Source organism: Plectropomus leopardus, chromosome 14 (assembly GCF_026936395.1).
Source record: "Plectropomus leopardus strain MGB_pleo_1.0 chromosome 14, ASM2693639v1, whole genome shotgun sequence".
Lineage (NCBI taxonomy): Eukaryota > Metazoa > Chordata > Actinopteri > Perciformes > Serranidae > Plectropomus > Plectropomus leopardus.
Window position 1 is genome coordinate 19,794,466 of NC_142189.1, and position 21,487 is coordinate 19,815,952.

Consider the following 21,487-nt stretch of genomic DNA (forward strand, 5'->3'; position numbering starts at 1 on the left):
TGGGAGGAGCGGTGCGACTTCCCCACTTCTGCCCCCACTATGTACTTTTTTACATCCCTGCTTACGTTTGGCTGGCATAGCCTAATTTCCGCATTCCCAAATCCTCCCAGATTGGGATCACGTTTAAAGTCGGGCTGATGCAACGATTTCCACTTTTTAAAATTTACTCTCGACCCTCGGCTGACCAGAAGAAAGGACATTTGTTGCACCTGGGATCAAAGTCAGGTCGGTATACAAAACTTCACGAGTGAATAATTCTTACATAGTAAATAGGTTTATTGGCGCGCCACGCATAGGTCATAACGAGCACCGTTTGTGAACAGGCAGCGAGCAGCTCTGTGATGTTTCGGGTTATTCGGGTGTTATTCAATGCAATCTCCGAGTTTGACGTGTTTTCGTGGTGTTCAAAGTAGACCTGACATCTAACTGAGCATGCTACAGAAAGATCCTTTTCTTTTGTTTGCATGCTCCTCTTACATGGGACCACGGCGTGCACAATTCAGAACAAAATGTTCTTATATAGTGCTGTATATCCTTTACATTAGTGTTATGCGTTGATTCTTAACGTGGGGGTTGTCTTTGAAGCGAAATGCGCTCTGAAGGAAGAAAAGCTGAAACGTTTTATCACTGCAGCTCTCTGATGGGAAGACAAAGTTACGTAAGATAAATGCCGCACTGAAGAAAAACTTCCGCTTTCAAGTTGACCAATGGCTTCAGTATGCATGCTGTAACACAATGTAGAGATGACTGCACACATTTCAAACTACTGAAACCTCGTGTTCATAAACTAACCCGGGGCTTTCTCATGCAAAAGTGCAAAACAAATAATTATAATGCAGTCTAATCAGTGTAAGTTAATTGGTTCTCTTGTTCCTAAGGGTATAACAAAGTTACCATTATGAGAGAGGTTTTAATAGCTGTTTTAATTATGTCTCCACGGGGAACCATAATATTCTCATATGCAGTGGAAGGGGGGAAGTATTGAGTAAAAGTACCAATACCACACTTTAAAAATACCCCTAAAGGATGTAAGTGTAATTAGGTAAATGTTTTAAAGTATTAAAAGTACAAATACTCAATACAGGGGAAAAAATCATTTAAATTAGTCTTAATTTATTACAAAGGAGAAGCAGCAAGTCATTGTATTTGGGAATCATAAAGTGTTTTTGCACGAAAAAGGACATGATGAAATGATTGCCCATTCATTTTCTAACAAGCTGACATAATGTTTCAGTTGCACTTGTTTATTTTCGTTTTGTTTGTGTGCAAAAATCGTAATTTGTAAAGTAACTAGTAACTTAGGTTATTAAGTAATTGTAGTAGATTAAAAAGCACAAGAGCTCTCTCTAAAGTGTAGTGGGATAGCAGCAGAAAGTAGCATGAGTTTATAATACTCAGGTAAAGGTACCTCAAATTTGCTTCTAATTACAGTACTTCAATAAATGTACTTAGTCACATTCCACCACTGCAGATATGGTACCATACCATTTGGCAAAAAGCAACTGTATCTTATTATATATCTATTTATGTGAAAAATGTTCTTCTGATCTGGATACTTAAGTGGTTGGACATGACATAAACACATTTATCATAAGGATACCTTAACCTTTGTTGCTAAAGAATTACAGATATGTATAAGATATTACACTACAGTTAAAAAGGTACATTTGTCTGTGCTCTCATGACAATGTAAACAGAGTATCTGCAGGTCCCAAAGCATGTTACGATAAATTACCTCCACTTTATAGTTCACCATTTTTTAAGACTATTATGACCTAAAAGCATTGCCTGCACAGTTCCACTTTATCTTTTTGACCTGCAATTTGGGGAAGTGTGAAAATTGAAAGTTATTACCACGTGTACTTCTCATGTTCTTTGCATAACTACAAGTGCATAATTGCCATACATGAACTTTAAAATAGATGTCTTCACAGATGATAACAAGCTGTTTTCTACAGTGACATCTATATCAGATATTGTTTACTCCTGTATTGTGGGCTAAAGGTCTCTGAGTAATTGACCGTAGTATTTTTTGGCTGCATCATGTGATTTGGAAATCCGCTGAGCTGTTGTAGTAATTTCCTGTATCTTTTGGCTGGCTTTGCTCTCACACACCTCTCTCATTGTCTTTGGATATTTTTAAAATGTTCATGTGCAGCATTTTTCAAATCAAGACATTTGCCAGTAGTTGACAAAACATCTATTCTGTGCAAAATATAAGCAACCGGTGTCAACTTTCATTTTTCATGTGGCTAAACCAAACAAAAGTTAAATTTGGGTTCATACTTGACCACATTATGCAGAATTTTGGCATCCACATTTCACTTCCCTGACATTAAGTCTCACGAGGAGGAAACCACAGCTAACGGGTATTTCTTGGCAGTGGCTGGCTGTAGCTCTCCTTGAAATAAAGGGGAATTTGTCTGAGTCTGTGCACTGTTGTTCATCTGTCTCTTGGCATCTGGGGACTGAGTATGGTAAATTCCTGCCAAGATCTCTGCATATGGTTGCATATTCATTCCAGAAAAAGAAGCAAAATATTAAAAAGGCATAATGAGAGCAGCCTTAGCGTCCAGCTCCTATAGTAGACCAGCAATTCATCACAGTAAAGCTGCAGGAAAGAAGCAGTGCACCTCAGGCAAATGAAGCCCTGAAACTGACTGTAGGTCAGATACAGCACTTACACTTCTGTTCGCTGCTTATTTGTTATTGTATTCAACCTTCATACCATAAAGTATGTCCCAGTATGTACTACAACAAGCCGAGCAGACAGAGCTTTATGTGTTTCTCATTGATCTGGTTTAGTTGCCGTCTGAGTGTGCCTTCCATTTTCTCCCTCTGCCTCCTAGCTGTGGTCACGACCGAGTCTGACGCGATGCCAGGACAAATCCCAGATCCCTCTGTGACAGCGGGCTCCCTGCCCAGCCTGGGCCCACTGGCTGGGATCTCGGCCACCACGCTGACTGACAAGCTCAAATTCGGTGACTTCCAGGAGTTCGGTACAATGCTGTCACCTCTGCACTTCTTGGACAGTCTGGGGAAGAGGCCCCTGGTGATCAAAACAGAGGTATAGGAAACAATGAAGAGCCGATAGCTAGATTGTGTAAATATAAACAGCACATTATGAGTTTTTACTCTCAAGTTTGCATGCTTTTTCTAAACTGACTTTTGGACATTTATGAGATTTAACCACAGTGAAACGAACATATGCAACAAAACAAATAGTGTTTCAAATGTATTATACAGATTCTAGCCTAACTATGTGCAAATTGTGCCTACTGTGTCTTAAACAGGTTTAACTGAAGTGAAAGCACCCTTGTTATTACAGCTTTGTGTCATATCTTAATCAACAGGTCCACCTAGTGGACATTGTGCATTATGGTACTGTTGTCAAATATCTTTTTTAAGAACCTGTGTCCAGGAAAAAAGTAAAAGTATACATTTTAAAACAGTAATATGAAAACTTTACCATTAGCATTTATAGGTAAAAACTGCATAAAGGCTACATGTATTGGCTAAGCTATATCTTGTAAAAGTTAAAAACAGTATCACTTCTAGAATTAAAGGCGTTCACAGTATTTGTTACCAAACTTCATTAAATTCATGTTAAATCAGGGGTTTTCAGCATTTTTCAGACCAAGGACCCCTTGGCCGAAAAAGAGTCAGAGCAGGGAGCCTCTGCTTCATATATCGTATATAACTGAGTCGCCTATTAAACTGGGCCTACAGTAACTTGGAGGGCAGTTTAAAGTGCCATGTATAAATATACCTTTTGATGGTGCATGCAGTACTAAGCCATTAAAATAATAATCACTGGCAAATTCATATACATCATGGTTTAATGTTAAATCATCAATGTTGTGTACTGTAAATTAAATGGCTTTTTTTAATGAATGGGCTGATTAATCTTGCACCATAAGTAATATAAAGAAGGTGAGATGATACTTTTTTTGATAATTTTGTCATCATTTTGTACTGAAAGCCAGAGTCTCCCAATGTCCACATCTTTCACATCTTAACCTCATACCTTTTGTTGTTTAGCGAGATGAAGAGGAAGAGAGGAGGAAACGAAGGCGAGAGAAAAACAAAGTGGCTGCAGCTCGATGTCGAAACAAAAAGAAAGAGAGAACAGATTATCTACAAAAGGTGAGACACACTGAGGTAGTCACTTCTCCATTATTCCAAAACACACAAACTTGTTTCAAAAACATTTCCAAACACAACAGCTTCTGCATATAATTCTGCGCAGCACTGTTTTAACTGAACAATAACTGTACAATAGTTGGTGCATTTATTCGACTTTGCAATATTCTTCTCAGTAAACTAAGTTATTCTTACCTATGCTACTCTGGCATGCATATTTAACAGATGATGCACAGATTGTACGTATTTCCTGTCCTTATTTTTCTGTTTACATATATATATTGTGTTGTACATTGTGACACACATATTTTTACGTACATTACATACTCAAACAGAGTTGCAGTCTAACAGAGACAAAAACAAAGTCAATTAAAGTCAGTAAAACATACAGAATAAATAAAAACAGGATAAGTAAAAAGCAAGACAGACAAGCACGAAATGTGGATGAATCAAACATTAAAAGCAGATTTAAAAAGGTGGGTCTTTAAGTGGGATTTGAAAGTGCTGAGGTCAGTGCAGTCTCTTAGAGGTTTGGGGAGTGAGATCCAGAGGGTGGGGGCAGCAACAGAGAAGGCTCTAGCCCCCCATGTCCGGCGCATGGACCTGAGAGGGATGGAGAGGAGGTTGGCATCAGAAGAGCGAAGGTTTTGGGAGGGAGTGTACAGGTGGAGCATCTTCTGGAGCGTCTTCTCCCCATTATTACCTCCTTTTCTCTCCTCTCTCTCACAGGAATCAGAGAGACTAGAGATGTTAAACTCGGACCTTAAAGCCCAGATTGAGGAGCTGAAGGTCGAACGACAGCAACTGATCCTCATGCTGAATCGGCATCGCCCCACGTGTATTGTCAGGACGGACAGCGTCAAAACCCCAGAGAGCGAGGTGAACCCCCTGCTGCAGCAGCTGGAGGCTGCTGGAGGCCAAGTGAAGGTGTGACGACTTTCTGCAGTTTACAGCTGAGAAGAAGCAGCCAACTTACAGCACTTAGCTCTGGGCCTCGGTCATGGAGGAGATCCAGCCAAGTCCACAAAATGTGGATCCAATAATATTGGACACTGTTTCGGCAGTTAAAACAAACTTCTTTTTGTCTGTCCCTCTTTCTTTCCCATCTGTATGTCCTGGTGGTCATCAGAGCTCCAGCCACTATCAGTATGAAGGTAAACTAAAAAAAACACATCACCTATTGGCACATTGCTTCAAATTGCATACATGTAGTTTGTTGTTTTATGGTGGATTTACACTAGATCTGTTCTTAGCTGTAGCCACCGTTTCAACATATTCCCAGAAGCTAAAATAGAATTATTCCCTTATTGAAAACATCAGTGGTTAATATCAACTCACTGATTTCAGCAATTAATTTGGCATTTTACAAATGACCATATTTATTTGCTGATTGAAAGGAGCAGTGTGTAAGATTTAGGAGGATGTAGTGACATCCAGCAGTGAGGATTGCAGACTGAAACCAGCTGAAACTTCTCCCGGTTTGAATTCTTTCAGTGTTCATCGTTCAGGAGTTTTTTTTACAAGGAGCAGAATTACTTCAGAGGTCTCTTCCAGGTGATGAAAACCTGAATGAAGCAGTTTTACGTCACAAATAAATTCTTCTTTTATACTGTTTAACAAAAATTAACAGACCCGTTGACTGAGACCATAAAAAACACAGAATAAAGCAATGTCACTTTGAAAAATACGCTTTTTTTCAGACACCCATGACTCAGAAGGGGCTGCTGCTGGTGTAAAAATGCCTATATTTTATTTCATTTCTGCCAGTGTATCCTCCTGAATCCTACACACCAGACTTCAGAGTCCAAGCTAAAACTGACCCAAATTTGGTTAAACAGCTGTATATTTCATATAACTTTTTTACAGTTACGTATAACTGTTGTTAAAACAGCGTTTCAGTTACCATTCCCATGTGAGGCAGCACTGATATAACCTAAAACAACAGGTTTACGTGACCAGGCTATACATTTCTTTGATTGCCTTTCTTTTGTTAAAATGCATTCTGGGAGTAATAGGGACATTAGATAGGTTTAATAGATGAATAAAGTTCAATTTACTGCCCAGTAAAACAATAATGAATTCTCTATTTTTCTAAAGAAGTAATCTCACCCACACTCAGAGGCTTTTCTACTACATCATCTCCATGCTCATTTTTGCTCTTTCATACATTTTGTGGCAGAGTGATTGACCCTTATTCTTTTTTCTTATGTTTTGGCGCAGGCGTCATGTATGCACATATATATATCGATATATATGTATATGGACTGTTTACATTGTACTTTATTTTCTGTTACCATATTGTTACTACCAATTATGTTTTTGTATACTTTTGTATATGATGTTATATAAGCATATAAGCTATCATGAAATCCCATTTTGTATTTCCTTACAAAATAAATGTTTAGTTGTTTTTTTTTTTTAAACTGGATTTTTTTTGAGTCCTGTGAAATTTAAAACATGTCAGTCTTGTGTTATGTATTGGGTGAATTTTTCATGAACAAACTTTCCAGTAAATGGTGCCATCTGATGGCCAGGAACAGCACAACCTTATTGCCACTGAACGTAATAACCTGTACATAAAAAGTACAAGTACACTCTGAAAACATAAATCCATTTACAGAACAGATAATGAACAGCCTGATTCCACATTCAGTAAGTCTACTAACTGTCATTACATGTGCATTTTCCCATAGATTTCCTCTCCCATGTAGCATTACTGACACCATCACACCACACTTGAGTGGGAGCTATTTAGGATGCAAGTGGAGTTACCCCCTGCCTTACAAACCATTTATAAATCACACATTTTTTTTCCAGAACCTTAGCAATAGAATTGCAAAAAAAATTATTTAAAGATAGAAGTCTGAGTCAGGCATTACAGGTGATCCTGAAGAGGGAAAGATTTGTTTCTGTGGGTAATTACTCATAAATTATAACAATGGAAAAACCTGGTTAAATGGACATATGTCTCTTCATTTGTACATTTTTCTACTGTCATGACTTTCTGTTTTTAAATTAAATGAGGGGCCAGACGTGTAAGGTCATCACATTTTATTGATTAAATATTTGACATTTAATCCTCATTTGATCTATTATGGAAAAAAATAGGCTATAAGTATATAAGAACGGCATAACTAACAGCCAACACAAAGTTAGTGACAAAGAAGTCATTGTTCTTACCCTGGGGGGATTTAACATGCAGATTAACAAGGTATGACTGAGGCAGCAGCAAAAAAAAAAAAAAAATCTAGATAAAGAAGTAATAGCAACTTTATAATAAATTGTTATAATACAAGTGAATAAAATACTGTTGTGACTTACTGATAACCTGTAATGTTGCATCAGGAGACTACGTTGCAACAGGCAAAAATAAGAACAAACTAAAGTACAACCATGAGTCTACATGTTGTTTGTTTGTTTTTCTCCAGGTTTTTGTCTGTCCTGTATGCGGACTAACTGATAGATGTGTCCCAGTCTCAGTCACTGTCGTTTCTTATCTCAGCAGCTGGGTGGAGTAAAAGTCGAGTCAGCTCGAAGGCTACCAAGTGTGTGCAATAAAGAGGATTTCTCAGACAGCTCAAGTAAAAGCCCAAATGAACTTGGTGGAGAGCAGGTCAGTCCTTTTGAATGAAGTCTGAAGTTTTCTACTTTTGTCACCTGGAACCAAAGTGATAACTGACATTTCTTTCGGTGTCGCTTCTGTAATTTCATTTGCAGGCTACACTGGGACTTTTTTCTGTTTGTAAAGATATTCAGATAAAGGCTACTGCTGTGGTGAAGACTTAACTTTATTCCAAGTGCTCTTGTTTTAACTGAATCAGAAAATGGGAGAGGAGGCGCGTGTACAGGAGGACAGGAGCGCACAGGATGCAACGGATAATGGTCCACATTTGGGGACAAGGGGTCCAGATGCCGCGGAGCACATTGAATGCAGCAGCATCCCAAACGGTGACAGCGGCTCTGCGGGCACCACGCATCTGTACAAGAGGCGCTGGGTGATCGTGTTCCTGTTCAGCGCGTACTCCCTGAGCAACGCGTACCAATGGATCCAGTACGGGATCATCAGCAACATCATGATCAAGTTCTACAAGGTGGAAGCCTTCGCCATCGACTGGCTATCCATGATCTTCATGCTCACCTACATCCCCTTCATCTTCCCGGTCACCTGGCTCCTGGACAAGAAGGGACTGCGGCTCACTGCGCTGCTGGCCAACATGCTCAACTGCGCCGGGACGTGGGTCAAGGTGGCCAGTGCCAAACCCAACCTGTTCGCGGTGACCATGGTCGGACAGTTTTTAAGTTCCTTAGCACAGGTCTTCATCCTCGGGATGCCCGCCCGCCTGGCGTCGGTCTGGTTCGGCGCGGATGAGGTTTCCACCGCCTGCTCTATTGGAGTTTTTGGGAATCAGGTGAGCTGATCTTTTATTCCACAATGAGAGAGTCGCTCTAGTCTAAAAAAAAACATTTGATTGTCATATTTAGTTAGGCTAAATTAGACCTATAAACTCAGGGCTGCATTAACGTCTTTGGTTGGCTTGGGGCAAAAAGTCGCTGTTGGGCCCCACTTCACCCCAGTCCCTCCACCTATGTCCAGTAACAACAACATAAAAAACAACCACTATATCTGTCTTGGCCATTAATTCAATTCAAATCTTTTTTTTTTTTCGATTTTACTTTAGTCAACCCTTTGAAACCTTAGCAAATTGGCTAGATGTCCTAAAAACATAGATAAAAGGCAATGGTAACTACAGAATAAATAACTTAAACATTTGCAAAAGAAAAAAGAAAATTATCTGAAGATTAGAAAAAAAACTATGAAAAATAAAGAAAATGGAAAAAAATAAAAAGTGCTTTAGAGTGATGTTAATACTGTAAAAATAATTATAAAAATATTACGATAATTATAAATATAGTGTTTTAGACATTTCCTCCTAGATTCTTCAAATGTATTTAAAATCTTCAATTTGGGTTCTTACAATTTGAGGAACAGTTCTTGCAAAGATGCTTATTGCCTTTTGACACCCAATTTGGTCAAATTTCGAAGTTTTATATACTTGTTGGTGTCTGAATGCAGCACAAAAAAGGGATGTCGATGCAGGTTTTTAAGGGTTAACAAGAAAAAAACCTCTTGAGATTAAAAATCTCATCAAAAGTTTCCCTGGCTAAGTTACAGACAGACAACACAGAGCAAAGACTACGAAATAAAAATATACAACTCCAAAACAAACAATATATAACACAAAAAGAACACAAAATGAAGTTACTACAAGGGAGGACTAAAAAGTATATTGATATATGCTATAAGTGAACCATAAAAACAAGAAAAAATAAAAAAATCAGCAAAGACACACCCTAACATTTGGCATGTAGAAAATTAAATTACAAAAGTTCTGCAGCAATGCTTTATAATGGCCTTGAGGGGCCAACCAGTGCATCTTTACCCAAAGTACAGACACTAAGAACAAGTTCTGTGATATGACATCCCAAATATTATCATACCTTGGATAACCCTCATAAACTGATTATTCATTTCCATGGAATCAGTACCAAACAGATTCTCTGAAAACATCCTCGGAGTATAGTGTGAAAAAAAGTGCCACTAATGATCCTGGACTAAAGTGTGAGTGATGGGCTACCTAATTTACTGTCCACAATCCTTATTTACTTGTTATATTCAGCTCTAACTTAAATGCCATTGCACCACACACCATGTTCATTTTGACCTCCGGTAGTCTCTGAAAAATCTCCCTGTAGATCTTTGGTCTTCATAAACAACCTCTGCAGTTTGTTCAGATTTAGAGTGAACACTTAAACTTCATTGCCTATATGGTGGCCACTTAAGTGTGTGTTTTTGTGTGCGTGTGTGTGTGCCAACAGTTGTAGCCTATCTGCATATTCACAGCACTTGCTTACCTTGACAAAGCTTATTTTTCTTATTGGTAGGCGTGTTTTGAGTGGACTGTTGAAGCATTGTACCGTCTTCATGTTCAGCCTACAAGTACTCAGGTCTTTTACTCCAGTAAAAGTAGCCATACAAAAATCCAATCCATTACAATTTTTTACGGAAGTAAAAGTACAGAAGTGTTAACGTAGAAATGTTCTTAAAGCATCAAAAGTAAAATGCTCCACAGGAAAATAGCCCCTCTGACTGATATATTTATCATAATTACATTACTGGATTTTAATACTGATGCATCAATGCTTAATTAACTAATAACTTACAGACATTTGAAAAGAAGTGCAAACTGCATATTGATTTTCTGTTAGGAGTCACAAGCCAAAAACTTTGAGAACCCCAACGATGCTGAGTACATGCTGTCTTCAGTACTCTGAATTGAATTTTTGGCCATAGAGAAACATTTACTCAATAATATGACATTGCTTTAGGGACTATACTTTATTTATCATAAGAGGGGGGGTGGCTGGGATGTGTCTTTGTTTTTTTTTCTTTTTGATTTTTTTCCTCTTGTCCCTTCCTGGAGCCACAACTAATTTTTCCTGAGATTCCCTGAGTGACGGGGGGAAATGCATGACCCTCCCTCCAACATAAATAAACATATTCTGTATATTTAAATCAAATGTATGGGGCCAGCGAGCAAATAGCACAAAGGAAGTGACAGCACCAAAACAAATTTTTTTGAGCAAAATGCAAATCCTCAAAAATTACATCATCACACGAACTGTCTGCATTTGAGCAGAATATAGCTGCATGGCAGCTACACACAAAACCAACAAAAAGTTTCAAGAAAAATGATCTGAAAATAAGCCAAACAACATTTGCAAGAAATGAGTGAAAAGTTACCAAAAAAATTAAAATAAGAAACAAAAACGATGCATGTGTGTAGTTTTGTGGGCATTTTTCCCTGTTTTTGAATAATATCAAATAATCACCACTATAACTAATTTTGCAATCATCTCTTTGGTAACCTTTTACCAATTTCATGCCAAGTTTCTTGCTGGACCCCAAGTTACTCATTATGTTTTTTTTTTCTCATATTTTCAAAACAAATCCAATATATTTTGAAATGTCTTTGAAAGGTATATATGTGTGTGCGTGTGTGTGTGTGTGTGTGTAATTTGAATAAGAAAGTTGAAGGTATTTTGAAAACCTGCAAGATTCAGTGCTTTTTGACTTTGCACTGGAGCCACAGGAGTCCCCCCCTTGCTCCGCCTCTGGATCATGCCTAGAATTTACCCATCAAACACGAGAAAAATTAGTATTTTTTAAAAGCTAAATGCAGATATTTTTGTTGCATTTGGGCGAAGTATTCCTCAGTCATAAAACTTTTTTGTATAGAGGGTGGCAACCAAATGGGAGGTGACGTGCACACTTTCGCCATCTGCAGCTCGTAGTTTTACAGCACAGTAAGTCAGGCTGGTGTATTTGTAACGTTGTGTCATGCTGCCGTGCTCCAGGTATAGTAAACTGACGGTTCCTTAAAAAAATGTTTGTTTTCGGGCGAAAAGGTCAGGGTGTCATGATACTAGTTGCTTTTTTTAGTATATTTACAGCTCTTGTGTTCATATCTCGTCACTTTGAGGAAGTGGAGTAATACCGTGAAGCAGTTTATAGCACAAATGCCGAAAGTGATTTAGATATGAGCCTGGGGTTGTTTCTATCGGTTTATATGCGGTGGTTTAGCGTTTTATTGCGCTGTTTTTATGGAATAAGGCGAATTTCAACAACGTGGGTAATGTCGGCTAAGCAACAAGGCTACTGTGCCCTCCACTAGATATATAAAGACAGATACTGTTTCAAGATTTAGTAGGCTATGGAAGAGCCAGGCTGTTTCCTTAAAGACGCCAGGGAACAGTGAACATGAAGTGCGTTTGGGGTTGCAGTTTAAATGTCGTGAGAGTTTTTGTTTTGTTTCTCCTTTACTTCCCTGCACTCCTTCCATTCATAGATTTGCTCTGTGTGGGCAGAGGTGGTGTAGCTGGAGGCTAAACACAGCAGGGACACTACTGTGCTGCCATCCAATTCCCAGTGTTGCTCTGATATTTAATTGGCCATTAAATACTACATAAGCTACTTTAAAAGTATTATTTTTGAATTATTTTATTGTTCAATCTAAATATGGCCAAAACTTAAATTAAAGGGCCCATATTATCCTCATTTTCAGGTTCAAACTTGCATTTCGGTTCCAACTAGAGCATGCTTCAATGTTCAAAAAACACATTATTTTTCTCAGACTGTCTGCCTGAATATAGCTGTATTTACTCTTTCTCTGAAACGCCCTGTTTCAGCGCCTGTCTCTTTAAGCCTCCCCTCCCAAAAAAGCCAAGCCTGTTTTGATTGGTCAGTGTTTCCTGGTCTACCACATCTGTGCTCTCATGTCTCTAAATTGTTATTGCACCCGGGAAATGACCGAAAGGCACTATATCAGCAGGTGACTTTATATAGTAGCCTATACGTACAAAGTCCTGGTGGTTTATTCAAAGGCACACTTTAGAAATAGAGACTGTGTTAGAAATGTGAATAGAAATGTGCTGTTTTCTGTGGTTTGAGCATTTTGATCCTTTCATGGTATTTATAAAGTATCTATACCTGCTGCATAATTTATTATAATAAAAATATAGTAATAATATTTTATTTATTTATTTTTTACATTGTGGGACCTTTAATGTTCCCTAGTTTTGTTACAATGTTCTGATACCTAAAAGCACTGTCAGAGCTCAATTTAACCAACTAACAAGCATATCTTATTAATAAAAAATTGATTACACAATGACGTACATAAAAGTCAGTGACACTGAGTGCTAATTAGTGCTGCAACTGGCAGTTATTTCCATCATTAATTAATCTCCCAGCTTCTTCTTCATTAAAGAATCAAGCTGTTACCATCAACTTGTAAACTTGCAAAATGGCACATATGGCTAACATATTGATTTATTGAGGTGTACATTTAACAACAGCAAAACTATATTAGAACATCCATTTGCAAACTCTCACACAAGTTGCACATAATAGCCTGTAAAAATAATGGACATACTGTAGCTACAGTAATGTGACCAATTGGTTTATAGACTCCTGTTTTGAAGCCTCAAATTCAGCATTTCAGCCATCGCCATCTTGTTGTTTTTCTTTAAACCAGAAGTGGCCATATTTGGGTGAGAGGCTGGCGCTGTGGAGGAGCGAGGGACGGATCTGACTAACAAAGCCGAGGAAGCGATCGGCAGACAGCCTGTCACTCAAAGCCACCCGCCCTTATTTATGAATAATTTAAAGCCTCAACTCCTATCAGTTCCTTTTATTGATGTTGGCATGTTTTTCTGACAGCTGCACATGGCAAAACAATGACGTCAAACTCATGCGGCTGTGCTGGAAACTTGCAACAAGGAGGCCCACAGCGTGGCCTCATTTCATCCAGAAAGATGAAAACAGCAGCTTGTAATGTCTGAAAAATGATCATTTCAAGTATAGGGGAGGAACATTAGGGATTACAATGGAAATAAGTCCTGGACCTTATCCCTAACAATGACATATATGCCTGTATTTTTTCACAGTTATATTTGAATTCTTGTCAACTACATGGCTCAGTGGCACATGAACAGTGGAGCTTTTGCTCACCTGAGTCACATGCATGCCTACATGGTGTTTGGACTCAGAAGAAATAAAACTGTTGCAACGACAGTGAAAGCCTGTAAAAGCCTTTTTCCACAGAGAAAATTGATCAGGAATCAATAAAGAATCAGACTGATAAGCATCAGTCTAATCAATTCCCACCCCTAAAAATCACTGAATTACTCAGCACCAATGTCCTCCCTGACCTCTCTGCACCCGCTGACTTCCTCTTATCATTTCATCTCATCACAGCGACATAGGACAGAGGTGTTACTTTCATTGCTGTGGCTCATAATGGCTGCGGGACACGCCTGGCAGTGTTAAAAATCCAGTGTTTTTGAGTACACACTCACTGTGCACTGATTACAAAGGCAGCATGACAAAAATGTGAAGGTCTTTCTGACTGCACTGTGTGTGTAACCAGCTTTCTAAACCATCCGTCTTCAGACCTGCCAGTCTGGCAGTTGTCAAGACATATGGTGTAATATCAAGTGATTCAGCATTGATTAATGCAGTTTATGAACTGCAAACACTCTACTTGAACAACCAGTCTTCAAACAGTGGGATATGCATATCTTGAGTTTGACCACAGGCGTGTTTGAACTTATTTTATAGTGTAGTAATTCAAGAGGCATTCCTACAGACTGAGAATCTACTGTCAAAGTTTAGTAGCGTATTGTCATTTATTGATGAGATAGGGTGATATATGTGCTTCGCTTCAGATATAGATCTAAATTTTCATTTATTTGCCTAAGACTGCAAGTGCTGCACCTACACAAGCTAGTCTTAAGTCTTTGCATTCAAGACCCAAGTCAAGACTGAAAAGTCGCAAGTCATGTTCCAAGTCCTGAACTTTTAGTCCCCAATAAGTCATATGTGCTGTTCAATCATTGTAACACCACTTTGACAACAGAGTAATAACATTAGCTAAGCATTAGCTTGATATGTTAGTATTAACTTCAACTTACCGCTCTTTGTGCATTTTCAAATGTCGAACGAAGTTAGAAGTTGATGCGCCTCTGTCAGTGATCTTTAATCAACACATTTTGCACTGTGCAATTAGTTTTTTTTGTTTTTGTACATGAAAGAGATTCTTTTTGGTATCATTTTCTTCAGTAACGTTACTTTAGTTCCTCATGGCTCTCCTGCATCTTGGCTGGATGCTGGTGATTGGTTCAAACAGAGTGGATCATCTGTGTCGACTTGCTGTGAGTGAGTAGTGTTAACAGTTAGTTGATTGACAAAATGAAGGGAAATCAATTGATATGTGGCACACTTCTTAAATAACATACTTTTCAATCTTTGGACTTGGGGGAAGGTGTCAAGTATTTTTAAGTCAAAAGGCTCATGTTTAAGTCATTGGTGTTAAAGTCCAAGTTGACTTGTAAGTTTTTTGTTTGATTTTGAGATGTCTAAAGTCAAGTTTGTGACTCCAATTTGACTCAAGTCCAAGTCATGTCACTTCAGTCCGCACCTGTAGTAGTTTAATGCTTCAGTAGCAAAAATTAACTTTTTTCAGTCTTTAAATTTAGTCAGACTGCCTGTTTTCTGATGAATTTGCAGAGTTATCAAGTTGAGCATCACCCTCCACGGACTTTGCTCCTCCATACACATGGATTTATGTGTGTGTCATGTGCCTAACGTTTCAGTTAAATCAGGTTGCTCTCTTCAACCGTCGTGCCGTATATTCACACTCGGTGCCAGTTGATACTATGACATAAGCTGGAAGGAGGAGTTTAAAATGAGAAGTATAACTCATGACTGGACTAAAGAGTTACTGAAGTTTAGTGTCAAGTCAAGTATGTAACTGTTGGCCGTGATCTCAGCTTTCCAACGTCGCTCATTATATTTAAACTGCACCCCAGATCCACCTCTGCTTAATTAGAAGAACTAGTAAGCAGTGATCTCTACTTAAGTTGTTAGACCGCTTTTTGAGGATCAGCAAATACCTGCTGGGTGGGAGGGGCGAGTCAGGTAAACTGCCAACTTGTCCTGAGAGTGCAAACACAAAGAGAAATATTTGCTTTTCCCTCCAGTTATTAAGCGCTACAGATGCCTGGTGGAAGAGAGTTTGACTGGGAGCAGCATGAGGATGAGTTACCTCAGGAGTGGATGGAGGACCATAGCAAGGCTGGAGGCAATGACTGGCTTCCAACAAGGAAAGAGGTAACCAGTTTGGGGGAATACAGGCACCTACCTCTGGGTGAAGGCAGTGACACCTCAGAGCCCTCGGCCCTGGACACCGCGCAGCTCATCCCACTGATGGAGACCAAGTTGTACAAGCGGCGATGGGTCATGCTGTCCATCTTCAGCCTTTATTCCATGAGCAATGCCTTCATGTGGCTACAGTACAGCATCATCAGCGACATCTTCATGCGCTTCTACAACATCGGCACCCTGGCCATCGACTGGCTCTCCATGATCTACTTCCTCACCTACATCCCCCTCATCCTGCCTGTCATGTGGCTGCTTGACAAACGGGGCCTCAGGGACGTCTTGATGGTGGGCGCAGCCTTCAACTGCATTGGTGCCTGGATCAAGACCGGCACGGCTGACCCCAACATGTTTACCTTGACCTTCGTTGGCCAGTTTGTGTGTTCGGTGGGCACTGTTTTTATCCTGGGCATACCCTCTAGGCTCGCGTCCCTGTGGTTTGGGCAGCAGGAAGTCTCCACCGCCTGTTCCATCGGCGTTCTGGGAAACCAGGTGTGTCTTTGTTTGCCTTTCGGGCTGAAACCATCTTTGGCAGTGTAAGCGTGGTGACATAAACTTTTCATATTGGTGTTAAGTATGTATGCCGCAGAGGAGTTAAAGAGAGCTCTGTTGTCTTTAGCAATCTGATTGGCAATGTGTCAAAGAGGTGGGCAGGTACGTGTTATCAGTGGTTTGCGGCTTCCAGCACTTCCAGACTGCATGAATTGTCTGCTTCTAAACAATCTAAAGAGGTTAAAACTCCAGCAACACTTGTAGTATATAGAACAACTTTATTGCAAGAAAAATGTGATGGTCTTGGAATAAAGTTGTAGTTTTTTTTGCTTGAGTTTTGACCTCTTTAAACTTCTTTCCATTCTCCATGCACCTTGGCAGTACATGAAGTTGCCAGATAACCTCATCCTGCATTTGAACAAGCTCCGAGGCTTTGGTTAAATTAACTGTACTGGTAAGTTAGAGAGGGCTGCTGGGGACTGTGTTTGTGGTCGTTTTTACTGTCACTCTCACTCTAAAAACACTAAAAAATTTGTTAAACTTACTCGTCGTCTGAGGAAAACCTGAACTTGGTTCATGTCTCTACCACCCTGCAAGAAACACAGATGATACATGCAGAGCTTTTTGCTGTAGAACGACACACATATGACATAATTTTGAGTCATTTCCAAAAGGAAGAATCTGGCTTCATAATTCAGTTTAGCTCTAAATTATTCTTTCTGTATGCGCCAATAAAAACAGTGACTGCAGAGGAAGAACAATTCTCATGTATAGGGCTATATATGGATGCCTTGTGATCGCACCATGATCTTTAACCCTATATGTAAACGTAGACTATCAAAAGACGTCTGACCCCTCTGATGCTCCTGAACCTTGAACTTTAACTGTTTACTCTTCAATTGAAGTGTGTCCTCTCTCACCTGCGTTGGACCAAACACTGCATACCGGCCATTGTCACACATGTTCTTGTTTTGTACTTAAGTCCCGCTCCCTGCCGCTGGAGATAAAAGGACACATTGTTGTTGATGTTTACTTGCTCTCCACGACTTTATTCCTTTGGCTCCAGGCCCTAAACCTGATGCTTCCAAGTTTTCAGGCTGAAGTAGTTCATATTTCCCCTTGGACATTTAGAAATAGTTCACATTAAGAAAAAGTAGGTAGGATTTCCGTAAAACAGACAGATCAAACAGACCAACAGTTTATGTGCCAAAAAGAACTTCAGAAGAGATCCTTAATTTGCTCCAACAGAGAATAGGTTTGAATTTTTGACAAGACTTGCTCTTCTAATCCAAAATGCACAAACCTTACAGGTGCAATGTCTTTTCTTTGCAATGGCTCTCCAGTTACAATGTTGTGTAGATCTTAAGCAAAAATGACCACAAGTTACATTAATAATTATTCAAGTAGTGAAGCTAAAAGTGTGTCTATATGCCGTACTGTAGCAGGTGCACATCTAGAAATCATGGTGGCTCTAACATTTCCGGAAGGCTTAGGGGGTCTGATGTATTTCTGCGCTTGCATGCTGCAAACACTATTCACAGGTTTGTTCCTCCTTAAGAAGCATTTCATACCACTTTTTGCACTTCTCTTGCCTCTCCCCCAGAGTGGAGGGACTTTGGCTGCTGTCTCCTCTGTAATGCTGTAAAGGAAGTGGGCTCTACTCATGTGGTATTCAAATTTTGAAAGTTGAGTTACCCCTCCCACCGTTTGTTCAAGATCCACTAGATAAGGTGTCAGCAGGTCCTTCAAAAGTCCTAAAATGTCTTAAATTCAACTGTATAAATGTTAGGATAAAACAAACAACATAATGAATACATGTTGGAGGTGGGTTCTGTTACATTTAGACAGAGCCAGGCAAACAGTTTCCCTTTGTGTTACAGTCTTTGTGCTAAGCTTACTTAACTTCTGGTTGTGTATTTCCTAGCATGTTAAACAATCCTTAAACAACCACCTTTCACATATTTTTTGAATGTCGACATTATATATGTTAATTTAGCATGTATTATTGATGTGTTTAGAATCTGGGGTTTAATATAGAAAAATAACGCACACCAAAGGTTAGAGTGAGGTGTTGATCGCTGGAAATACACTTGAAATTAAGAAAAAAGGTGTCTAAAAGACACTCTGGATCTTTATTCAATTGCACATGGAGCCAGAGTGTGCAACACTTTTTTCCTATAATATTGGGTCATCATCACTTACACAAATGTCAAGCAGTGAAATGTCATGCAGACGTGAACTGTTGCTCTATCAATTTTTGAAGGCATACACATAAGCTACTTAACCTTTTTTGTAAACTTCTCATGTGATTCCTTATTCAACCTTTTCCCTCTTGCATAATGAAGCTTTCCCATGTTGATGATGTGTGGTGACTGCAGCTGTGCTTGCATAGCCGTCAGTCTTTTTTTAATTTTGTGCCTCTCACCTACAGATGGGTATCGCCATTGGGTTCCTGCTCCCACCCATCCTGGTGCCGAATGTGGACGATATGGATGAGCTGGCGCACCACATCAGAGTCATGTTCTACATCAGCGCAGGAGTGGCTACCTTCATCTTCATCCTCGTGGTCATTGGTAAGATGACTATTCACATCCACAGGCTCGTAGGGTGGGTGAGGGCTGTCAGGGCTCTTTGCTCACTCATGCAGCAGCTCACTGCAAGTCCCTTTCAAAGTCATATAACTCCCACAGTCATGGACGTGAAAATTTAAAAAGCAGAGAGTCATGTGTTTGACAGTTTGTGCTTTCAGGCGGTAGGGACTGTGACAAAGCTGTTAACTCAACTCTTTTGTCTCACAGCAATGCCGATGACATTTTTTAGTTGGCATTGTATTTTTAGATGAGAACACAAGTGATTGTCCATTAGGATTTTTGCAACTTTAAGGCTCATAGTTTAACACACGATTTCATTCATTTGTATACGGTTGAGCCTCTTATCTGGTTGTTGGGCTCCTCAGGCAGCACTGCTGGAAAGCTGAGTCTCCCTGAGATGTGCTTTCTACTGAAAACTCAACAGCATCGCAGTCCACTGGATGAGCAGCTGCAGTAATTGCTGTAATTGTTCACCTTTTGATGAGATGTGTTCAGACACCATGTGAAATACATGCAGGAGCTCAGGGAGTCATGGAAGTGTTTTATGAAGTCATCTTCCCTGGTCAGCTCTCTTAAATCCTCCTTTCACCTCCATGAAGGAGTAAAACTCAGAGTCAGAGAAAAAAAAAGGGATCTTTGCTTTTTGTTCTGACACTATCTTGACTGGCCTTGTGATGCCACCAAACAGGGTTACAGGGTAACTTGTCTTTTTTTACCTGTCCATTCTGTCCTGAGAGGGACAAGGGATAGGGATATTAAGTTTAATTTTGTACCCAACACAAAAATTCTATTTGGCAAAATCAGATGACTTTTTTGGATTGATTTGAAAACATGTATGTAAGAAATCTCTGGTGATCTTTCCGATCAGCCTTGACCAAAAAAGTAGGGCATATGGGCTATATACCACCAAAACATGTATTATTTCTGCATTCAGAGGCACTGGAAATGTAAACATATTGAAAATATCCACTGACCATAAAAATAATGAAGCCCATAATGTAATAGTTATTGTGTTAACTGTAAAAACATGTGATTTCAATAATAACCACCATAACAGTGGAAACTGCTGATAGTAATCATTTTTATAGTGATTAGCTGCTTATATGGTTCAAAAAGCTTACTATATAAATACTGTTTTAGTAATTTGCTTAAAGTAGTCAAGTACCTGGCCTACAGTGATCATTTGGGGTCTTTTCATATTTGACATCATATGGAAGAAAAACATTAAATCATGGTTATTCTATCTTTTAGTTTAGTTTAGTTTTGTAGTCTCTTTAATCAGTTATAACACATAATACAATATGCAGAAATAATGCAAACAGTATAAACTAAAACAATAGTGTAATATGTATTAAGTAGTGACTGAAGGCCGAGGCAGAAACTTATATATGCCTGTTTTACATTCTTAACAATTTACACGACCTTCCAAGAATAATAATTAAAAAAAATCTTTCAGACTTGTACGTATCTAAAATAGCCCTGAAAATCTTTTTATAACCAAAAATGATTTATACATTTTTAAATGTATATTGCCATTGTTCCACAATCTAACCTCAATAATAGGAGTACATCTCCTTTTAATGTCTTTTTTAGCTATTGCTCTCTGTACTCAAAAAAACTTTTTCACACTGACTGGGAGTGACTCTGTTCTTGCTCTGACTATTATTTTATTATATACCAAATAATTAAATTTCATGATTTATGATTTTAAAAACAGTGCATCAGTGTTATCATAGTAACCAGTGTAATTAATAATACGAATGGCTAGTTTTTGTCATAAGACTACTGAGGTTATTTAAAAGGTCAACCCCCACAATTCAACACAATAATATATTTAGGAAATATAATAGGATAGATAAGGACATATTTTTCTTGTCGACATGAAAAAGAAAGTCATTTTCTCTCATTAAAAAAGCTTATGACAAACTGCCAAAAATGACCTGTTTCTCAACAACGAGAAACAGTCTGTGAGCAATGGAGTCAGAAAAAAATTAGCATTGGGAAAGCGCCTGTGGTTGATGCCGTCAAATGGATTAATAATATCCGGTAACGTAATAACCTTATTGGGCTCATGAATACATTACTAAACAAGCCTGAAGTGTCAGGAGCCCCCTGGCCTTTATATGCAGAATGTCATGCAAGAGATGCAAAAAAACTGCAAAGAGGCACAAATTGGCCAAAAAATCCCCAAATGATCTCAAAGAGACACAAAACCACCAAAGGACCAAAGGATGAAAATCAACAAAAAAGAAGAGGCAAAACCACAAAGTCTGTGTGTCTTGCTCTGATGTAGGAGAGGTGGTGGGGCCTACTTAATGTTCATGTATCCTGATAAAATATACAAATGTTAATTAGGTGGTATTCTGGATTAGTAATGAAGAAAAAGAGCGAAAATTTTGGTTACAATCCATTTATAGTGATCGATATGACCCACGTGGATGTGATCACTGTAAGAGGATTCCAGTGTATATTGATGTATTAC

General features: G+C 39.0%; 2 protein-coding genes across 6 annotated transcripts in view; both read left to right on the plus strand.

The window, feature by feature from the left end:
• The first annotated feature begins 19 nt into the window (after positions 1 to 19).
• LOC121953746 (jun dimerization protein 2) lies at positions 20 to 6,566 on the plus strand. Its single transcript, XM_042500959.2, has 4 exons — positions 20 to 225; positions 2,850 to 3,067; positions 4,042 to 4,146; positions 4,873 to 6,566. Exons 1-4 carry the CDS (start codon positions 138 to 140, stop codon positions 5,074 to 5,076), a joined length of 615 nt encoding a protein of 204 aa, XP_042356893.1. The 5' UTR covers positions 20 to 137; the 3' UTR covers positions 5,077 to 6,566.
• Positions 6,567 to 6,698: 132 nt separating this feature from the next.
• flvcr2a (FLVCR choline and putative heme transporter 2a) overlaps positions 6,699 to 21,487 on the plus strand; it is a 28,322-nt gene continuing 13,533 nt past the window's right edge. For 3 of the 5 annotated variants that reach the window (XM_042501373.2, XM_042501374.2, XM_042501375.2), the window contains exons 1-3: positions 11,474 to 11,559; positions 15,745 to 16,414; positions 18,846 to 18,987. In XM_042501373.2, the coding sequence (XP_042357307.1) occupies positions 15,761 to 16,414; positions 18,846 to 18,987 (796 nt within the window). In that variant the 5' untranslated portion in view covers positions 11,474 to 11,559; positions 15,745 to 15,760. Of the gene's footprint in view, positions 8,553 to 11,473; positions 11,560 to 15,744; positions 16,415 to 18,845; positions 18,988 to 21,487 lie in introns of those variants that run through there. The other 2 variants (XM_088087819.1, XM_088087821.1) reach the window with 2 other exon arrangements.

Coding starts and splice junctions, on each gene's coding strand:
- LOC121953746 (XM_042500959.2), top strand. CDS start 138: ATGCAACGATTTCCACTTTTTAAAATTTACTCTCGACCCTCGGCTGAC. Junction 226..2,849: donor GCACCTGGGATCAAAGTCAG/GTCGGTATACAA, acceptor TCTGCCTCCTAG/CTGTGGTCACGACCGAGTCT. Junction 3,068..4,041: donor CCCTGGTGATCAAAACAGAG/GTATAGGAAACA, acceptor TTTGTTGTTTAG/CGAGATGAAGAGGAAGAGAG.